At 50.2% G+C, this 18153-nt stretch overlaps 1 protein-coding gene and 1 long non-coding RNA gene across 3 annotated transcripts; both read right to left on the reverse strand.

Moving 5' to 3' along the window:
* Positions 1–3862: 3862 nt before the first annotated feature.
* WAS (WASP actin nucleation promoting factor) lies at positions 3863–10446 on the reverse strand. 2 transcript variants are annotated; one of them, XM_082717242.1, is made up of 12 exons: positions 10258–10446; positions 9795–9935; positions 8859–8945; positions 8648–8750; positions 8495–8536; positions 8349–8402; positions 7548–7722; positions 6469–6511; positions 6108–6261; positions 5502–5915; positions 5125–5239; positions 3863–4147 (listed from the first exon to the last, which is right to left on the reverse strand). In XM_082717242.1, exons 1-12 carry the CDS (start codon positions 10387–10389, stop codon positions 4114–4116), a joined length of 1494 nt encoding a protein of 497 aa, XP_082573368.1. In that variant the 5' UTR covers positions 10390–10446; the 3' UTR covers positions 3863–4113. The 2 variants fall into 2 exon arrangements, with proteins under 2 accessions (XP_082573368.1, XP_082573367.1); XM_082717241.1 differs by having other exon boundaries at positions 5512–5915; positions 10258–10442.
* A 2984-nt stretch (positions 10447–13430) lies between these two features.
* LOC309856295 lies at positions 13431–17788 on the reverse strand. Its single transcript, XR_014307145.1, has 3 exons — positions 17641–17788; positions 14599–14722; positions 13431–13491 (listed from the first exon to the last, which is right to left on the reverse strand). It is a non-coding gene; the product is annotated as an uncharacterized lncRNA (long non-coding RNA).
* Between the last annotated feature and the right edge of the window lie 365 nt (positions 17789–18153).

The raw sequence follows: 18153 nt of genomic DNA on the forward strand, positions 1-18153 counted from the left end.
TCCCTCAGGGTAGCCCTGCCTTTACATATCATCAGACAGTGCCACATCCAGACACACTCCCTTGGGCCCGATGTGACGCCCAGCAATAGTCAGCCATTCACAACCAGCCAGACAGGCAGCAACCGCACGGGCTGTCAGTCAGCCAGCCTGTCAGTCCCTCAAGAGGCTGCCTGTCTTCTACGCTATCAGACCACCAGCCGGTCCCCAGCGGGCATAATTTAGTTAGATTTTCAGTACCTCACAGCATCAGGAAATTGCACTCTCCATTCCTCAAATGGCCCCTCTCCCTGTGGGTCCGTGAGTTATGCAGTCAACCAAATGATTATCCAGTTAAGTAAATGGTTGTTCTGTCAGCCTGCCGGTCTTGCTGTGAGCTAGTTGGGAGAAATGTCCAGTCTGAATTTCCAGCAGCCCTTGCTTACCATGGGCAGGACAACCAGCAGCGGATACCCCACCACGCATCCTCTTCCCTCCCTTATTCTTTCTAGAACACAGTCAGATTCTGGTCCTCGAATGCTCCCAGTCTCCACGGACAGGCAGAACCCTCCTATTCCCAGGAGTCCACTCCAACCCATAAGAATGGCTTAAGGCAGGACTGAATCTGTAGGGGGTCAGGTAGGGTCTGTGGGTGCTTGGCAAACATCCCTTTGTCAACCTTAAAGAGAAAACTGCCAGTTATTTTACAAAAAAAAAAAAAGATGTGTTTATTCAGGAATAACTGAGAATTGCAACGCAGGACAAGCAAGCTATGGCAAAACCATATGCATGTCCAATCAACAAAGGAAAGGAACATTCTGTTATGGAGGAGGATGTTGGGAGGGGTTGTTTGGAACAAAAGGCAATTGGAGAAAAGCAAAAGTTCATAGAAATGATGGTTTCTCAGTGGCTGAGTTGCAGGTGTAGTCAGTTTCTTATAAGAGGTACAATGTATATTTTCCCTGTTGGGGGCTTGTAACTGACCATTCTTTCCTGTTGAGATACTTCTGTTGGGTCTATAATTGATACTTTTTGCTGTAACTGACATTGAGTAGTAAGTTTCCTCTACCCAGGCTCCCCTTCTAGCATCCTGAGTCCATTTTAGTAAGGTTTCCCTTTATTAATTTTCATACCTTCGTCCTCCCCAAACTGTATATATAAAAGAATATGTAATATAGTAGGTAAAGGCTTAGATCTTGAAGCCTAGCTACCTGGGTTCAAATCCCAGCTCCGCCATTTACTAAATTGTGTGACCTTAGGCAGTTTCTTCATCAGTAAAACCTCATATGAGTGACCTTGGGGTGGGCACCTCCCACTCATGTGGAAATGAATCTTTCCAGACTAGCATCTGTCCAGGAGACCTCAAAAGTAAGAGGCCAGGGGTGCCTGGGTGGCTCAGTGAGTTAAAGCCTCTGCCTTCAGCTCAAGTCATGATCCCAGGGTCCTGGGATAGAGCCCTTCATCGAGCTCTCTGCTCAGCGGGGAGCCTGCTTCTCCCTCTCTCTCTGTCAAATAAATAAATAAAATCTTTAAAGAAAAAAAAAGTAAGAGGCCACCCTATTCTTTTTTTTTTAAAAGATTTCATTTATTTATTTGACAGAGATCATAAGCAGGCAGAGAGGCAGGCAGAGAGAGAGGAAGGGAAGCAGGCTCCCCGCTGAGCAGAGAGCCCAATGCGGGGCTCGATCCCAGGACCCTGGGATCCTGACCTGAGCCGAAGGCAGAGGCTTTGACCCACTGAGCCACCCAGGCGCCCCATACCACCCTATTATTCTTGTGTCCCACTCCCAGCCATTTGTCTGTTCATTCAGCATTAAATTAGTGCCAAGCATATATTGCCTTGCCCAGTACTGGGGCCAATATAAGGTCTTACCCATTCCAAGCTGTACAGGTTTGACTTGTTTTTAATATAAACCTCGTATTCGAGTGTACCACACGTACAGAAGAGGGCACAGACCACGGGTGATCAGTGTCATGAGTTTTCATAAGCAAACATACGTGTAGAACCAGAACGCAGGTTAAAGAACATCCCCAGCCAGATTCCAGGAACACTTAATTCTGTAACATCTCTGAAATCCGGCTGCGTCTCCCAAGCACTGGTGAGTCATAATTTAATTCGCAGTACTTTTTTGTCTCTCCTGGTGATACACACAATAATGGTGCATTTTTTGATCAACGGTGACTCAGGACCAACCGGCAGTAGGAGGAAGAACAGCAACAGCAGCATCTAATATTTGTAGATGCCTCAAGGAGCCAGGCACTTTGCAGACACTTGAATTCTCTCCACAACCCTGCGAAGTAATGCATTTTTAGTCTCAGTTTAAAGATCGAGAAAACTGAGGCCTGGGAAGGTCAAACCACTTGTCCATGGTCAATATACTTTTCTGCTAACCCCGTGCCTGCTGTAGGCAGTGCTTCTGGGGATTCAGAGGTTGTGTGATAGATGGTCTTCTCCAGGATAAAGCCTACCGAGAGGGGTCCCAGCACAGTGGATTTCTGGGGTTTCCTAGCAGGGAGTGGGCAGGTAGGTGAGTGATACTGACAGGCCCTTCCTAGACTCAGCTTGCCCCTGGAGACCTGGCCAAAGTGGGGTGGGGAGTAGAGTGGAAGGTGAAGAATGGTGAAAGAATTAAAAGGAAGCCAAGACTCCCTCTTTCTTCAGCTTCTGTGCCTGTGGGGGAATTCTTAAGGAGAAAAGCCAGCTCCCACCTCCCACACCTCCACCCTGGCCCTGCCTCTCCTTTGCTCCCTCCCCTAACCCCCAGGATGGCTCAAAATTCTTCCACTGGTCTTGCAGATGGATGTAGTCTGTCCTTTCAGGATTCCTCCTCACTGTTATCTTTCTCCCCACTCCCCTCCTCCTCCTCCTCTAAAGGCAGGATACCTGAGGGTTTGAATCCACCAGCTTTCAGAAATGGAAAGGAGTAGAATCCTCTGCTAAGGCTCTCATGTGCAGAGGCTTCTATCACTCCCTTGCAAATAGCTTTAGACACCAGGGACAGTTTTGAGTTGTTCATTTTTTTCTGGATCCTAGAAGAGGAGGGGGAACCCAATGGGATCTGAGTTGGAAATCAGTTACATATTGTTACCGCTGTTGTAGAGATGAAGAAACTGAGGCTTAGAGGCGGGGCATCTTGTCTAGGTTCTAGAGCCAATATGTACAAGTCTTTGCCTCTTCCATTGCCACTGGCCGGGACTTGGGTTTGTGCTGAGAACTGGGCAGAACCAAATTTTAAAATCGAGAGAGGGGTCCTGCCCATCAGGATCCTGGTGTATGAGTTGTGTGCATGGAGAGTAAGTCTGACCACTGAGTATTTTCTTGATCTAATATTGTGTTGATTGGACTTTTTTTTTTTAATAACAAAGTAAGTAAATGAATAAATAATTCCTGCTTATTCACCATGTTCAACCTCACACCAAGTTTTCCCCAACTCAGGGCCTTTGCACAGGCTGTTCCTACTGCCTGGAATATCCTCCCCCCAAAGATTTACTGGCTGACTCCCCTCTCTTTAGGTTCTGCACAGCTGTCATGGCATCCTGGTGACTTTCCCTGAATGTTCCATCCGAAGGCCGTTCCCCCTCAGCATATCACAGCACTTGTCACAATCTGTAACTATCTTTAATTTCCATTTGATCCCTGGTTTCATATCTGTCTCCCCCACTAGAATGTGAGTGTCACTAGATTTTCTTCCTGCTGCTTTAGCTCCAGCCCCAAAAGTAGCATCTGGCAACAAATGTTTGTAGAAAGAAAGAAGGGCAGAAAGAAGGAAAGAAATGAGGAAACAAATGAGTGAATAAAATAAATGAAATGGGAGAGATGAATAAAAGAGACTTTGGGGATAAAAGACCCCACATTTCCACATTTGGAATATAAACCAACTGAGACTTGGAGAAACAAAAAGACAGTTCTTTTATTTTGGTTTCAAAATCCTTAATGTGAGGAGAACCGAAATAGTCTGTATATAAAGGGGCCCTAGCTACTGCTAGTCAGAATTAACTGCATTGGAAGGGTTGGCGGGAAACAAACAGGGCCTGAGAGGCCTGGGAGGCCAGGAGTCGGGGCACCAAGCAGCAGCTGCCAGGAGAGAAGGCTCAGAACAGGTGGGGTGGTTGACTCAGTCGTCCCACTCATCGTCCTCATCCTCGTCGCCGGCCTGGTCCTCCCCTTCGTCTGGAGGGAGAGAGAAAGTAGGACTCAGGATGGGCAGAAGGGTTCAAAGGCCCAGGGTGGGGTGAAGTTCCTGGGATCTGAGAGATCAAGACTCAGGGCTCTGGGGGGGCTGTGGCATCCTGGGGGCCCATGCAGCTGAATGAGGGAGGGGCCCCTCAGAGGCAGGAGATTTAGGGTGTAGGCTGGAGTTGGAATGGAAGTCAATCTCATTGTCAAACACGTGGTTACTTGGGATATCACTGTCACGCAGGGGTTAATGTTCGGTTTGTCACTTAATGGGGTGGATTCAAGTATTATTAGCAGAGGCAGAGTACTTTACAATATCACTGTTTTATAGCAGGCTAATGTTAATGTTACTGACCCATCACAGGTTATCGAGGATCTCACTGTAAAAAGATGAGGTTTGTGAAAATAATCATCATGGAGCAGATTCATACTAATCTTGCAGACGTATCCTGGGATTAACGTGAATTACTATCGCCAGTAATAGGTTGAGGTTCACATTCCCCTCCTCTAATTGTCTCATAATGGCAATAGTGTTGCCACATCAGGGGACAAATGTCAACGTTATTACAGAAACGTTGGGTTGGTTATGGTATTATCACCACATTATCAGCTCGGGTCCCTCTACTGACTCCTGGAGTTCGAGTTAATTTTATTGCCCATGGTGAGGTTCCTTAGAACAGCATCACCTATGGGCTAATGGTAACACTTCCTGCGTCTGGTATTCCTATTAATATTGCAGACATGCTCTGCAATATGTTTATGTTAATGTCAACATTAATGTCATCATCAAAAAAAGAGTGAATCATAGGATTGTTCCATGATGACAATGTTAACACTGCCAAAAAAGGAGATTGATAACAGAGTCACAATGGGGTGGCGGTCACCACAGTTGGTAACTGGGGGGGTTGTTTTTCAGCCCACACTGGCCCCCGGGAGCGGGCGCGCCATCCTGGCAGTGGGCAGGCTGTCACCTGAAGAGTGGATGGCTCGGCTTCTCTTCTGCATCACGTGCATCAGGGCTCCCACCAGCCCCTCTGAGCTCTGAGGCGCGGGCTGCAGTGCTGAGTTCTCGGGGGCCCCAGGCGTCTGCAGCAAGGAGGGTCCAGCACAGATGGTTCCAGGCCCATGATGGGAGCACTCCTCCCTGCTCCTCCCACGTTATTCCCACTCTCATACACTCCAGTCACTTTCAGGGTTCCCAGCCGGCCTCTCCCCACTGCCCTCCGCACCCTGTCATTGAAACCCCAAAAGCCTGGGACCTCTGTCAGTTTCAGCCCTGCCCCAGATATCCTGACTGACACCCAAGTCTGACACCCAAGTCCCAGACACCCCCAATCCTCCCTCTCACCCGTCTTCACCTTGTTCAGCTGAATTCCCTGGCGGATTTGATCCAAAAGCGCCCCCCGACCTCCACCAGGGGCCAGGTTCCCCACAGGCCCCAGAGCAGGAGGTGGGGGAGGGACTGGCCCATCCCCAGAGCTGGGGGGTGGGGGCGGTGGGGGTGGGGGTGGAGGCACAGGGGGCCCTCCAGCTCCAGGGGGTGGAGGGGGTGGTGGTCCAGAACGTCCAGTGGCTGGAGGGGGTGGTGGTGGAGGGCCCCCTCGGCCTGGGGGTGGGGGTGCCCGGGGAGTTGGTGGGGGCGGAGCACCTCCCAAAGGTACAGGAGGCAGTGGACCAGAACGACCCTTGTTGCTCCCCATAGTGGGGGGCCGGGGAGCCTGGTTTCCTCCTCTGGACGGCGGTGGGGGAGGTGGAAGAGGCTCTGAAGGGGGGAGATAACACAGAGGTACTGTTAGTTATCTTCAGAGCCTCAATTTTGCTCACTTGCAACACAGGAACCCCAAGTGACCAACTCCTGATTCAAACAGTGTAAGGGTTTTCATGAGGACTGAGCGACTACAGTGTATTTCTTAGGAATAAGCTACTGGGGACGGAGAAGAAAGGGGGTGCTCACCCTGACGCCTCATTTCCTGCCGCACAGCCTCCAGGCCACCCTGGTCCTCAATGAAATCGTAGATGAGTTTGGAGGTTTCAGCATCTGTGAGCTGGGCCTCACTGATGCCTGCCCTGGAGAACAGACTCCGCAGGTCTGGGTCCAGATTGTTTACCTGCCCAAGAGGAAGAAGGCCAGGGCAGGGGTGGGGGAATAAGGCAGGGAGGGGAGGGGCACCGATTATCACTGGGTCCATCTACCCCACAGGGGTATCTGAGAGGAATGTAAAAGGGGTTGGGGTCTGGAAGTAGGTCTGAGCCAGTGGACTATGGAAGGGTAGGTGGGTAGTCAAATGGGTCAAGGGGTCTTTGGAATTACTCACGTCAAATCCATTCTGGGGGTCCCACCCCACGTGGCTGACATGTCTGGGGGAGGTGAGGAGATCCCAGTGAAGCCCCATTCCCCTTCCTTCCCTTCCTTCCTAGTGAAGCCCTCTTGCCCTCCCCCTCCCCAGAGGGCCTCTGAGAGGCCAGAATGAATAGATGAGTCCTAAGTGAGTGAATGAGTGACTGAATGAGAACAGTAGTGATGGAATTAGAAGGGGTCCATGGGTTGTAATGCCCAACTGTCCATCCACCCCTTTTTCTACCAACCTTTCACACATCCATTTGTCCACCTAGCCATTTGCATTCACCTGTCAGAACACCGATCTCTCGTATATTTGTCTTCCTACTCATCTGCCCACATACATCTGTTTACTCATTTGTCTGCCCACCTGTCTTCACACACACTTGTCCATCTACCCGTGTGCCCACCTGTCAATTCATCCACTCTTTTGCCTGCCTGTTCATCCATACACTTCTACTGATCCACTGAACTATCCATTCATCCATGCATCTGGCCCTATTCATCCCCATCCACCTTCTCTGTGAACCAACCAGATATCCATCCATCCGTCCACTCACCCTCCCACCTCCCATTTACCCATCCACCCATCCACCCATCCATCCAACCACTTACCCATTCATTCCCCAATCAACTAATTCATGCATGCATGCATCCATCCATCCATCCATCCATCCATTCATTCATTCATTCAACATTCATCCAACCACTCATCTACCCACCCACCCATCCACTCACCTATCAGCCCACCCAGGGTGCGAGTAAGGTGAAGCAAGTGAGGTGTCTAGGATGCAAAATTTAAGGAGCCCCTCACTCTCAGAGTGACGAATTGCAGTTGCATGACCCTTAGAGTAACTGCCTCTATATATTTTGCAACTTTGGTGCCTTGCTTGCTTCTCCCTAGACCTGGCCTCGTACCCACCCACCTATCCACTCGTCTATCCACCCACGCACCCAACCATGCCATTCTTCCATCCACCCAGCTCTCTTCCTGTCCATCTTTTCATCTGCCCCCACCAACAGGGATTGGTAGGACTAGTGGGGAGAGGTTCTCACTTGAATCCACTTGGTGCACCAATATCGGCCTTGCTGATTTTCTTCTTCCCCGAGCGTTTCTTATCAGCTGGGCCAGGCCCAGGCGCTGGGAGCCCACGGTATCGGGAACTCGTGATGTCAGGGTTCTGGATGTCCACTGTTACTAGCCCCAGGGACAGTTGGCCAGATGCTGGGCCTGTGGGGAAAATAGGGTGATTGAGCCATTGACCTACTCACCTACCAGCCAAAGCATAGGGGAAAGAGACAGGACAAGTGTTGGGGGAATCTGTGTGTGTCTGGTGGTCATGGAGGGAGTGGGTGAAGGGTCCAATTAGGGCTTATGGAGAAGTGGATGGGTGGGTTCCACAAACCATTCTTACCTTCACCAATTCATTTCTTTATTCATTCACTCATCTGATCGCTTAAGTATTGATTCATTCGTTCATGGGTCATTGACCAATTAATGAAATTATTCATTCATTCAGTCAGTCATTGCTTTCTTCACCAATTGAAATGTTGTGTTAGTTATTCATTTATTCACTGTTCAATTCATTCACTTATTCGTTAACTAACATCCATCCGTCCATTCATCCATATATCCACATACTCATTCACCTACACATCTGTACATCGATGTTTTCATCTTCCCATCAATTCATCCTCCACTCAACCATCTATCCACCCACTTTCCACCCACCCTTTTGCCCACTTATCTCTGCACTCTCCCAACTACTCGTCCATCCACCCACTACACACCCATCTGTCCATTTACTCACCCACCCACCTGTCCACCCAGAGACACAGGGAAGAATCAGCACTCACCCCCTTGGTCTCCACCTGGGTGTGGGGGCAGGGGTGGGAGCCCTCCTCTTCTCTCTGGAAAGATGGAATGGGTAGAGGGCTATTACAACTCTGCTACAGTTTCCTGGGCTATCCCCTTAGTGCCCTCCTTGAACTTGAGGACTCACCTTCATTGGCTGGCGCCGGTGGTGGGGGTAGCTGGCGTCTGTCTGTGGGGAGACAGATGGACTGGGAACCGGAACCATAAGAGGGGCTTTTCTAGCTCCCTACTCTTCACACACTTCCACCCAACCTCCTTTCCACCCCGAAAGCCTCCTCACCTCCACTTTGCCTCTGATTCCTTTTTTGGATCTTCTCCTGCACCAGGGCCCGGAAGACCTGGGCCTCGCCCTCGTCTGCAAAGTTCAGCCCTGCCTGGCAGGCCTGCAGACATCTTGGGCTCAATAGCCTTCCAGGCCCCCCCCTACCCAGCACCTTTCCCATCTCCTCCCCACATCCCACCTGGGGCCCAGGGATTGAAGAGTCACTCACATCTCCAGCAAAGGTGTGGAAGAAGGGGGTAGGAGTAGAGTAGACCAGCTGTGAGTACAGCTCTTGTTCCCAGAGCAGACGGCCAGTCTGGAAAGATCCAGGGTGGGGGGGGGGAGCGCATTAGCACAAAGACTTGCCCTGAGTGGCAGGCCTCTGTTATCTGGGCAAGGAGAACAGTGTCCTAATTTGGTGCCCCAGGATCAGATAAGAGACCTCCAGCTTATTGTCAGAGAGTTGGGGGGTCTAGATGTCAGGTGTGGAGGGTTGGGGTACAGTATGGGAGTTAGATATACAGTCAGGGATGGGGAGTTGGGGTTCAAGGCCCTAGAGGTGAGACTTGTGGGCTTGAATAGGAGGATTTAGGGCTCCAGTCCTAGGAAACTGAGCCCATTCACAGACTTCATCTTACACCCTTCCTTTAGGCGGGGGCCTTCATTTGGGCAAGTAGGGCTCCAGTACTAGGAGCTGGTATTCAGATTTGAAGTTCAGACACACAGACCCGAAAGTTCTGGGGGTGGAGGATTCAGTCAAGGTACATGCAATCTGACATTTAAGAAACAGAGCTATGGCTTAGCAGCTAGGCAAACATTTAGGGTCCAGAAATTTTGATGGGGGATTTCTGGGACCCAAAAGCTTGAGTTTAGAACGGATTTGAGGTTCAGGTAAAAGTACAGTGCTCATTTTTTTAAATTCATAAAACAGATTAGATTTGGGAGCTATACTAATAGTTGGGGATTATAGGTCTTGATCTGGGGATTCTGGGGTCAATCATCAAAGACAAAGAAAGTCAAAGCAGAGTTTGACATCTGGATGAAGTCTTTGGTTCTGGGGCTCAGGGGTTCACTGATCTGTCCAAGGCCTTGGGGCTTTGGACACAGATCTGGATTTGCGAGTTGAAAACTGGTTTGCACATCCAGCAAGGGGGATGGGGATCACCTGAAGGCCATAAAGACGGATGAAGTAGGACTTCTGGGGGTTATCCTTCACGAAGCACACAGCCCCACAGTGCTCCTTGGTCCAGTGTTCAGCTCCGGGAGGCAATGCCAGGTACAGTTGAACAACGGCAGTGGCCAGTGTCTGGGAGGGAAGAGCAGGGCTCAGGGGAATCTGGTTAGCCAGAAGGTCTAGTTCTTCCTTGTCCACGGCTGTTCTGGCTCTCAGGGAAGAGCCGCAGCCAGAGGGAAAGTAGATAGGCATCGCAACCGAGATCTTCCTGGGATTGGTGAACGGGGGGTAAGTGGGTTTTAGGAGAGGAGATGATGGAGAAGGGAAGAAGACCGGAAGAGGGAAAGAAAGTGGAGGAAAGGAGAAGGATGGGGAAGATGAGGAGGCAGAAGAGGAGGAGAGGAAGAGGAGGAAAGGGAGGGAGACAGGGAGGGCCAGGAGATCCCCAGCTCACCCAGCATTTCCGACCCAGCATCTCGAAAAGTCGCTGGTTCTCGTGGTCCTGGAGCAGTGTGGAGGGTATGTTCTGCTGAACCCCTGGTCCTCCGCGACCCCCAGACCTGCCTCCCACAGGGCCCCCACTCATGGTGCCTTCTGCCCTTGTCCTCTTCAGCCAGGCTCTGGGTGCAGGGTAAGAAGAGGAACTTCCGCAGTGCGCAGGGGAACAGGAAGTACAAAAAACCACAAGGGAAACAAGTCCTCCAGGGGCCTCTGGGTGGGCCTGGCCTCCTCCTCCCTCCCTAGGACAGGCTCGGACCCTCCTCCCTTAGAAAGGGGCCCTCCTCCATTTGGCTGGTTAAGACCCATCTTTTGGGCCAGCTCATGTCCTCCTCCTTCTTTCTTACTCCCTGAGGCCCATCTCCCTCTGACTGGCTCATGTCCCTCTTCCTCTGATTGGCTGGGAGCAAAGGCCAGGCCACTGCTGCACTTCTGCTGGAGGACACAATGGTGGGGAGCAGTTGGGGGGCTGGGCAGCCTCCTTCCTCCCCAAAGCATCCAGCTGGTCTGGGCCTGAGGCCCATAGCCCCTCATGCGGAAGGGTTACTGGGTTAAAACTTTTCCTCTAATGACATTGTGAGGGGCTGGGATCCCACCTCTCTCCTGAGACCCCCAGCAATGCTCGGGCACCCAGCACACTTCCCCATCCCTTACCCCTGCTTCCCCACAGTTCCCAAATCACTTTCTGCTTCTCATCCCTTCAGGCAACGTCTTATTTAATCCTAATTGCTTTTGAACCTTTTAAAAAGTCTGGATTCTTGGGGTACCTGGGTGGCTCAGTTGGTTAAGCAGTGGCCTTCAGCTCAGGTCAGGATCCCAGGGTACTGGGATCGAGCCCCATATCCAGGGAGCCTACTTCTTCCCCTCGCCCTGATTGTGCTCTCTCTCTCTCTGTGACAAATAAATAAATTCTTTTTTCTTAAATATTTTATTTATTTATTTGACAGACAGAGATCACAAGAAGGCAGAGAGGCAGGTAGAGAGAGAGGAAGGGAAGCAGTCTCCCCGCTGAGCAGGGAACCCAATGTGATGCTCGATCCCAGGACCCTGGGATCATGACCTGAGCTGAAGGCAGAGGTTTTAACCCACTGAGCCACCCAGGCGCCCATAAATAAATAAATTCTTTTTCTTTCTTTCTTTCTTTTTTTTTTTTAGATTTTATTTATTTGGTAGAGAGAGAGAGACAGGGTGCAAGCACAGGCAGAGAGAGTGGCAGGTTAGAGGCAGAGGGAGAAGCAGGCTCCCTGCCGAGCAAGGAGCCTGATGTGGGACTCCATCCCAGGATGCTGGGATCATGACCTGAGCCGAAGGCAGCCACTTAACCAACTGAGCCACCCAGACATCCTAATAAATAAATTCTTAAAAAATAAAATAAAAGTCTGGAATCTTCAGAGTCTTGCTTTCTTTTCCCCCCACACAACATCCTACGTTTATCCAACACTGATGTAAGCCACTGAACATATGTCCCAGTGTTCTGACCTCTGTAAATACTGACCCCCTTAAATCCTCCTAATAGCCTATGGGACATACACTCTTCCTGGGTCCATTTGCTAGTGGGAAGTGAGAGAACTGAGGCACGCTGATTTTCCCAGTAGCTCCCAGCTAGCAAGTGGCAGAGTCTGGATCCCAAGCCAGGCCGGCTGGGTCCAGAGTCACACTTTCCATCACTGTGCTCTGTGCCTTCTCTCTGATCTGTATCTGCCTGTAACAATGACCATTCCTTTTCACTGCTACACAGTATTCCATTGTGTTTTTTTTTTTTTAAGATTTTTAAAATTTATTTGACAGACAGAGATCACAGTAGGCAGAGAGGCAGGCAGAGAGAGGGGGGGAGAAGCAGGCTCCCTGCTGAGCTGAGAGGCTCAGATCCCAGGACCCTGGGATCATGACCTGAGCTGAAGGCAGAGGCTTTAACCCACTGAGCCACCCAGGCGCCCCACAGTATTCCATTGTTTGTATAATTTGTTTATTTGTATTGTCCTGATAACAAATGTTTGGGCTATTCCTGGCTTTTGCTCCCTTACACATCTCCTGGTCCGCACAGGCAGGCATACACTTGGGAGGGGAATCAGGGGGTAGGGGTAGGTTTGTAGGGTTTGCCTATCTCCAACTTGACCCAACTTGTTCCCCCAACTGTTCCCTCAGTCCTCACACCTCCCTGGGCCTTGGTTTACCGTTTGCGGACAGGAAGCTCCCAGCCACATACAGCAGTCTGGGGGAGCTGAGCAAGTCTGGGGTGCAACTGCCATCCCCAGGTACCTGAAGGCAAATGGCACTTCTCAAGATGGGACTCACGGTTCTGCCCAGAAACATGGCTCGAAGCTCATTCCAGAGTGGCAATTCCTCCCTCCCCTCCTCACAACTCAGCTTCCGGTACCTACAACTCACCAGGCGGTTTCGTAGGTCTGGGCCTGGAGCGTCTTCCAGCCTATTCGTGGGGCAAGGCCCTGCTTTCTTCCTTAAAAAGCCATCACATTCATTCATTTTCATGCTGTTTATTGTTCTCGTGCCAGATATCGGAGATACGCTTGGTACCTGGTTGGTACCTAGCAGGTACTCCTGCCAGGTATCAAGCCTATCTCCGATATCTGGCACAAACTAGACACTCAATAAACGTTTACTGAAGGAATCAGTGAGGGATTAGTGATTTAGTGTTTTCTGATTTTTTTCTAAGTGCCTTACATTTATTAACTCATTTCACCCTCACAGATGACCGCATGAGGTAAACATTACTCTTATCCCCATTTTACTAATAAGGAAGCTGAGGCCCAGGGAAGTTAGCTAACGTGCCCAAGATCACCAAGCTTGTGAATGGTGGAGTAGAGGCCAATTACGTGAGAAATGATTCCTAATCTGTCAAGGGCCACATCGGGGCCAGAGAGAAAATTCTTCTGCTCCTTCTCTGTCTTTCCTTATCCCTCTTCCTCCTTTTTCCTTCTCTGCCCCTAGATCTGGCTCCCTTAAGTTTATAGCAGGGGGAGGGGCTTAAGCTTCTGCTACATTTGCTGGTTGTTTTTTAAGTTAACATTTAAAAGTTATATATTTTGGCACATTCCGTTGCGTGTCCGACTCTTGGTTTCACCTCAGGTCATGATCTCGGAGTCGTGGGATCAAGCTCCCTATGGGGCTCCATGCTCAACTCGAGGTTTACTTACGTTTCTTTCTCCCTCTGCTTCTCTTTCTCTCTCAACTGAATGAATAAATAAATAATAATTTTTTAAAAAAACTTGTAAAGTTATTTTTTTTTTAAAGATTTTATTTATTTGAGAGACAGAGATCACAAGAAGGCAGAGAGGCAGGTAGAGAGAGAGAGGAAGGGTAGCAGGCTCCCTGCTGAGCAGAGAGCCCGAAGTGGGGCTCAATCCCAGAACCATGGAATCATGACCTGAGCCAAAGGCAGAGGCTTTAACCCACTGCGCCACTTAGGCACCCCAAGTTATTTATTTATTTAACATCGAGAGAGCACAAGCAGGGGGAGAAGCAGGTAGGGGGAGAAGCAGGCAGAGGGAGAAGCAGGCTCCCATGGGGCGCCTCGGTGGCTCAGTGGGTTAAAGCCTCTGCCTTTGGCTCAGGTCATGATCCCAGGGTCCTGGGATGGAGCTCTCTGCTCAACAGGGAACCTGCTTCCTTTCCTCTCTCTGCCTGCCTCTCTGCCTACCTGTGATCTCTGTCTGTCAAATAAATAAATAAAATATTTTAAAAAGATTTTTATTTTATTTATAAATAAATTATTTATTTACTTTATAAATAAATAAAATCTTTAAAAAAGATTTTTATTTTATTTATTTGACAGAGATCACAAGTAGGCAGAGAAGCAGGCAGAGAGAGAGAGATGGAGGAAGCAGGCTCCTTGCTGAGCAGAGAGCCCGATGTGGGGCTCGATCCCAGGACCCTGGGATCATGACCTGAGCCGAAGGCAGAGGCTTTAACCCACTAAGCCACCCAGGCACTCCTAAAATAAAAATATTTTAAAAAAAGAAAAAAAAAAAAAGAAGCAGACTCCCGAAACCCGATGTGCGACTCAATCCCAGGACAGCTGGGTCCCGACCTGAGTCAAAGACAGATGCTTAATAGACTAAGCCACCCAGATGCCCATCAATAAATCTTTTTTTAAAAAGTTATATATTTCCTGTTCTTCTAAGTAGCAGACAGGTTTAAAATGTATACTTTTCTCTAACTAAAAATACTAGAGTTTTGTTATTTTGGTCCCTGACAGGAATAAGTCGCCCCACCCTGGAACATAGTGCTTTAGTAATCCTTTTTCATATTACCCAGATTATTAAATTACTTCGCAGACCTGCATCAAGAATCAGGAGCTGGCTTATGTCACTTTTACGTATCCCCATCGATTCTTGCTTTTCCGCACTGCATGACAGTCTTTGGTGACGTGAAGACCTCAAAGGTAATTTGCTCTCCAGGGCCTTCAAAGAGATTTAAAAACAAGAACAAGAACCTTAATTTAGCTTTTATGGTTCCCAGCAGGAGATTAGGTTGAATATGAGTCAGTCTGCCACAGCGGGGAGCAGCAGTTAGAGCTTACTTCTTAGTAAGCCAGTGAATACCCAGAAAGCCCAGCCCCAAGGAACCAGGATCTACCCCCTAACTCAGACCATCCTGATGTGCCTCCGCCACCTCCTCCTCCCCCCCACCCCCCTGCCCTAGGTTCACCAGATGGAAAACCATTTCCTGTTTATATCCTGTGCTTATTTTGCTTTATTCCAAGAGGATATTGCCTACAAGATCCTGCCTGACACGTCTCAAGCCCTGAGTAGGAAATAAGACACAGTCAGTGCTAAGACATGGGGCTGTCTCCCACACTTTGGTCCTAGCCCACGACTGAGGCCACAGAGATGTGGGCACACGTAGGGGCCTCCTGCTGTCCTCTAGGACCAAGCTGAGACAAGATGGCTACATTTCCTTTGCCACACCATCCTTCTCTTCCCCTTACCACCCCCCCACCTTCCATGGACCCCTGACTGAAGGGTGCTCCCTAAGGACAGGCTGAAGGAACCAGCAGTGCCCAACCCCCTGACCCAACCCTTTGACCATCCTGGAATGACATTCGGGTACATTACAAGTCTTGATGATGTGGGGCTGTACCCCAGCATCCTAGGCCCTTGCCCATTCAAAGGTGGAGCACCCCCATCACCATGACAACCAAAATCTGCCAGCCAGGAATTCCCCAAACACACCCCCAGGCCAGGAAGGAACATGACCCTTGTCTGTCTCATTCATTGCCACATGCCAACCACCCCGGCACAAGACCTACACGCAGATCAGTCAGTATTTGTGGGATAATCATGCTACAGCCCAGCTATTTGTGCTGCGATTTACTGTCCTCTCTTCATCCCCCCTCCTGCCTGAGGGAAGGGGGAAGAGAAGAACTAGGACACTGAAGAGACCAGCCTCTCACATGGAGATGTCTTTTTTTTTTTTTAAGGAAATTTTATTTTATTTATTTATTTTTTTAAAGATTTTATTTATTTATTTGACAGACAGAGACCACAAGTAGGCAGAGAGGCAGGCAGAGAGAGAGGAGGAAGCAGGCTCCCCGCCGAGCAGAGAGCCCGATGCGGGGCTTGATCCCAGGACCCTGGGATCACGACCTGAGCTGAAGGCAGAGGCTTTAATCCACTGAGCCACCCAGGCGCTCCTCACATGGAGATGTCTAAAACGTTCATGGTTGCCATGGGCAAGTGGGTGCCTTTTTAGGGGTGCTCAGGAGAGGGGCTGACTTCTAGTTCTGGTAGGGGTGGAGTGAGGATGGGGGCGCACAGAAAAGCGAGACACCTGGAAAGATAAGGATGGCTCAGTGGTGGGGCACCCGGCTGACTCAGTTGGTAGAGCAGTGACTTGATCTTAGAGCCAGGAGTTAAAGCCCCACCTTGGGCGCAGAGCTTACTTTAACAAAAAAGAAAAAAAATGGCGCAGTGGTTCCAACCACAGATTCTGGAGCCCTACAGCCTGGCTCTGGCTGTGCCGCTTATGAGCTATTTTTTTTTTCTCTTTAAATATTTTATTTATTTATTTTAGGGAGCGAGAGTGTATGTATATACAAGCAGGTGAGGGGAGCGGGTAGCAGAGGAAGAGGGAGAAGCAGACTCTCCACTACGGAAGGAGGGGGACGTGGGGAGCATTCTCATTCCCAGGGGCTCGATCCTAGGACCCTGGGATCATGACCTGAGCCAAAGGCAGACACTTAACCAACTGAGCCACGCAGGTGTCCCCACTAAGGACCTCTTTAAAGTCTGGGAACCTCTCAGCGCTTCCCTTCTCTCATCCATAAAGTGAAGATAATAGCAGTTAAGGTTGTTGGGAAGGCTAAATGAGGTAATTCATGCAAAGTGATTAGTTCATGTTATAATTATGCATTATTGTTGTTTTTCTGAAATAGCTGAGTAACTTGGATGGATGAACTACCATTCCTCAAGCCAAGCCTTCTCCCACCCTCGCCCCAATCCTCTCCTCACCCTCCCCCGTAGCACTTTCAAGTCCCACCGCCCCTGGTGGATGGTCAGAGACCCAGAACACCTGACCACCTACCCATGATCGTTTCTCTACTTTTCCTTGCTGCAAAGACCATCTCAGAGATGCATCCCATGCCCCAGCCGGATTCCTCCAGGGCTGTGGACTTGTTCCTGGAGCCCTCCCTGGCAACCTTGGAAGTCCCACCCACCACTTGTTCCCCCCCCTACTCCCTCAAGCTATGCAGGAAAACTCTGCCAGCCAGCCCTCCCCCTCCCTTCTAGGTTTGTGGCTGCTAACCTTGGGCCAGCCAGGTAGCCAAAGGTCCCTTCTAGTCCCTACACTGCCCACCCCCCTCAAAGTCACCAACTATCCCTAGACAGGTGCTCGCTACCTCCCTGGACCGCAATATTTGTGACCCCAAGTGTCCCTTCCCTAGTCTGTGACACCAGAACTGTCCACCCCTAGTGTGTGTGACCCCTCAAGGGTCCAAATCTCCACGTGTATGACTCCAGAAGTATCTGCTTTCCGCTCAGCACGTCCCCCGCGCACGCCACACCCTTGACCCTGTGAACCCCCGGGAAGGTTAACGCCGCAGCCTGGAACGGACCACAGCGGGCCTGGGGAGGAATGCGAAATGGAACAGTCCGCCCAAGATCGTACCACTAGGAAGGGGACGGCTACCTGGCAACATAACGTTTGTGGGAGAGGACTAAGACAGCTGTCTCAATCCCTAACAGAGAGGGAATCTTGCTTGTCCCAAGATTCCCGTCCCGTCCTCCTGACTCCCACCTGCCTCAGGGGTGCCTCACGCTCTGGTAGCGCCCCCCTCCTCCCTCACGTCCGCCATCTTAACCACTGTCACCGCCCCCACCTCGATTCCTTAGAAGCCGCGGTCAGTGTACCCAGGCCCCCAATTGGCTGACGGGTGAGGAGTCGGAGACCGCCGTGGGCTCTGATTGGCCGATAACCGAATTCTCCTTGGGCCTTGGAAACAAACATAGCCGACCTCCCCTCTCGCGCGCCGGGCTCCCATTGGTCACACACTCGGGGCATGCGCAGTGGATGCCAGACAGCGGTGCCCGGCCGCTGAAACGAGGCTGTGGAGATTTGGGAGCGTGGGTCAGGTGGGTCAGAAGGGGCAGGTTTTGCTTCCCCTTGGGGGTTAATGAGATGACCCACCAGGGCGTGGCGTCCCGTGGAAACTCGAAATTGTAAACTCTAACAAACCCAGTAGGGTTTTCGTGCGTTCCTTTATTCTCTAGTTAACACAAAATAAAAGGCGGTCTTTTGAGTTTGGGTTGTAGGAAATACTCTCAGAAGTTGGTTTAATAAAATTAAGACGCAGTGCGGGCTCTCTGGCTCTCCCTAAATACCATGAATTGCA

This window comes from Mustela nivalis (assembly GCF_964662115.1).
Source record: "Mustela nivalis genome assembly, chromosome: X".
NCBI classification, from domain to species: domain Eukaryota; kingdom Metazoa; phylum Chordata; class Mammalia; order Carnivora; family Mustelidae; genus Mustela; species Mustela nivalis.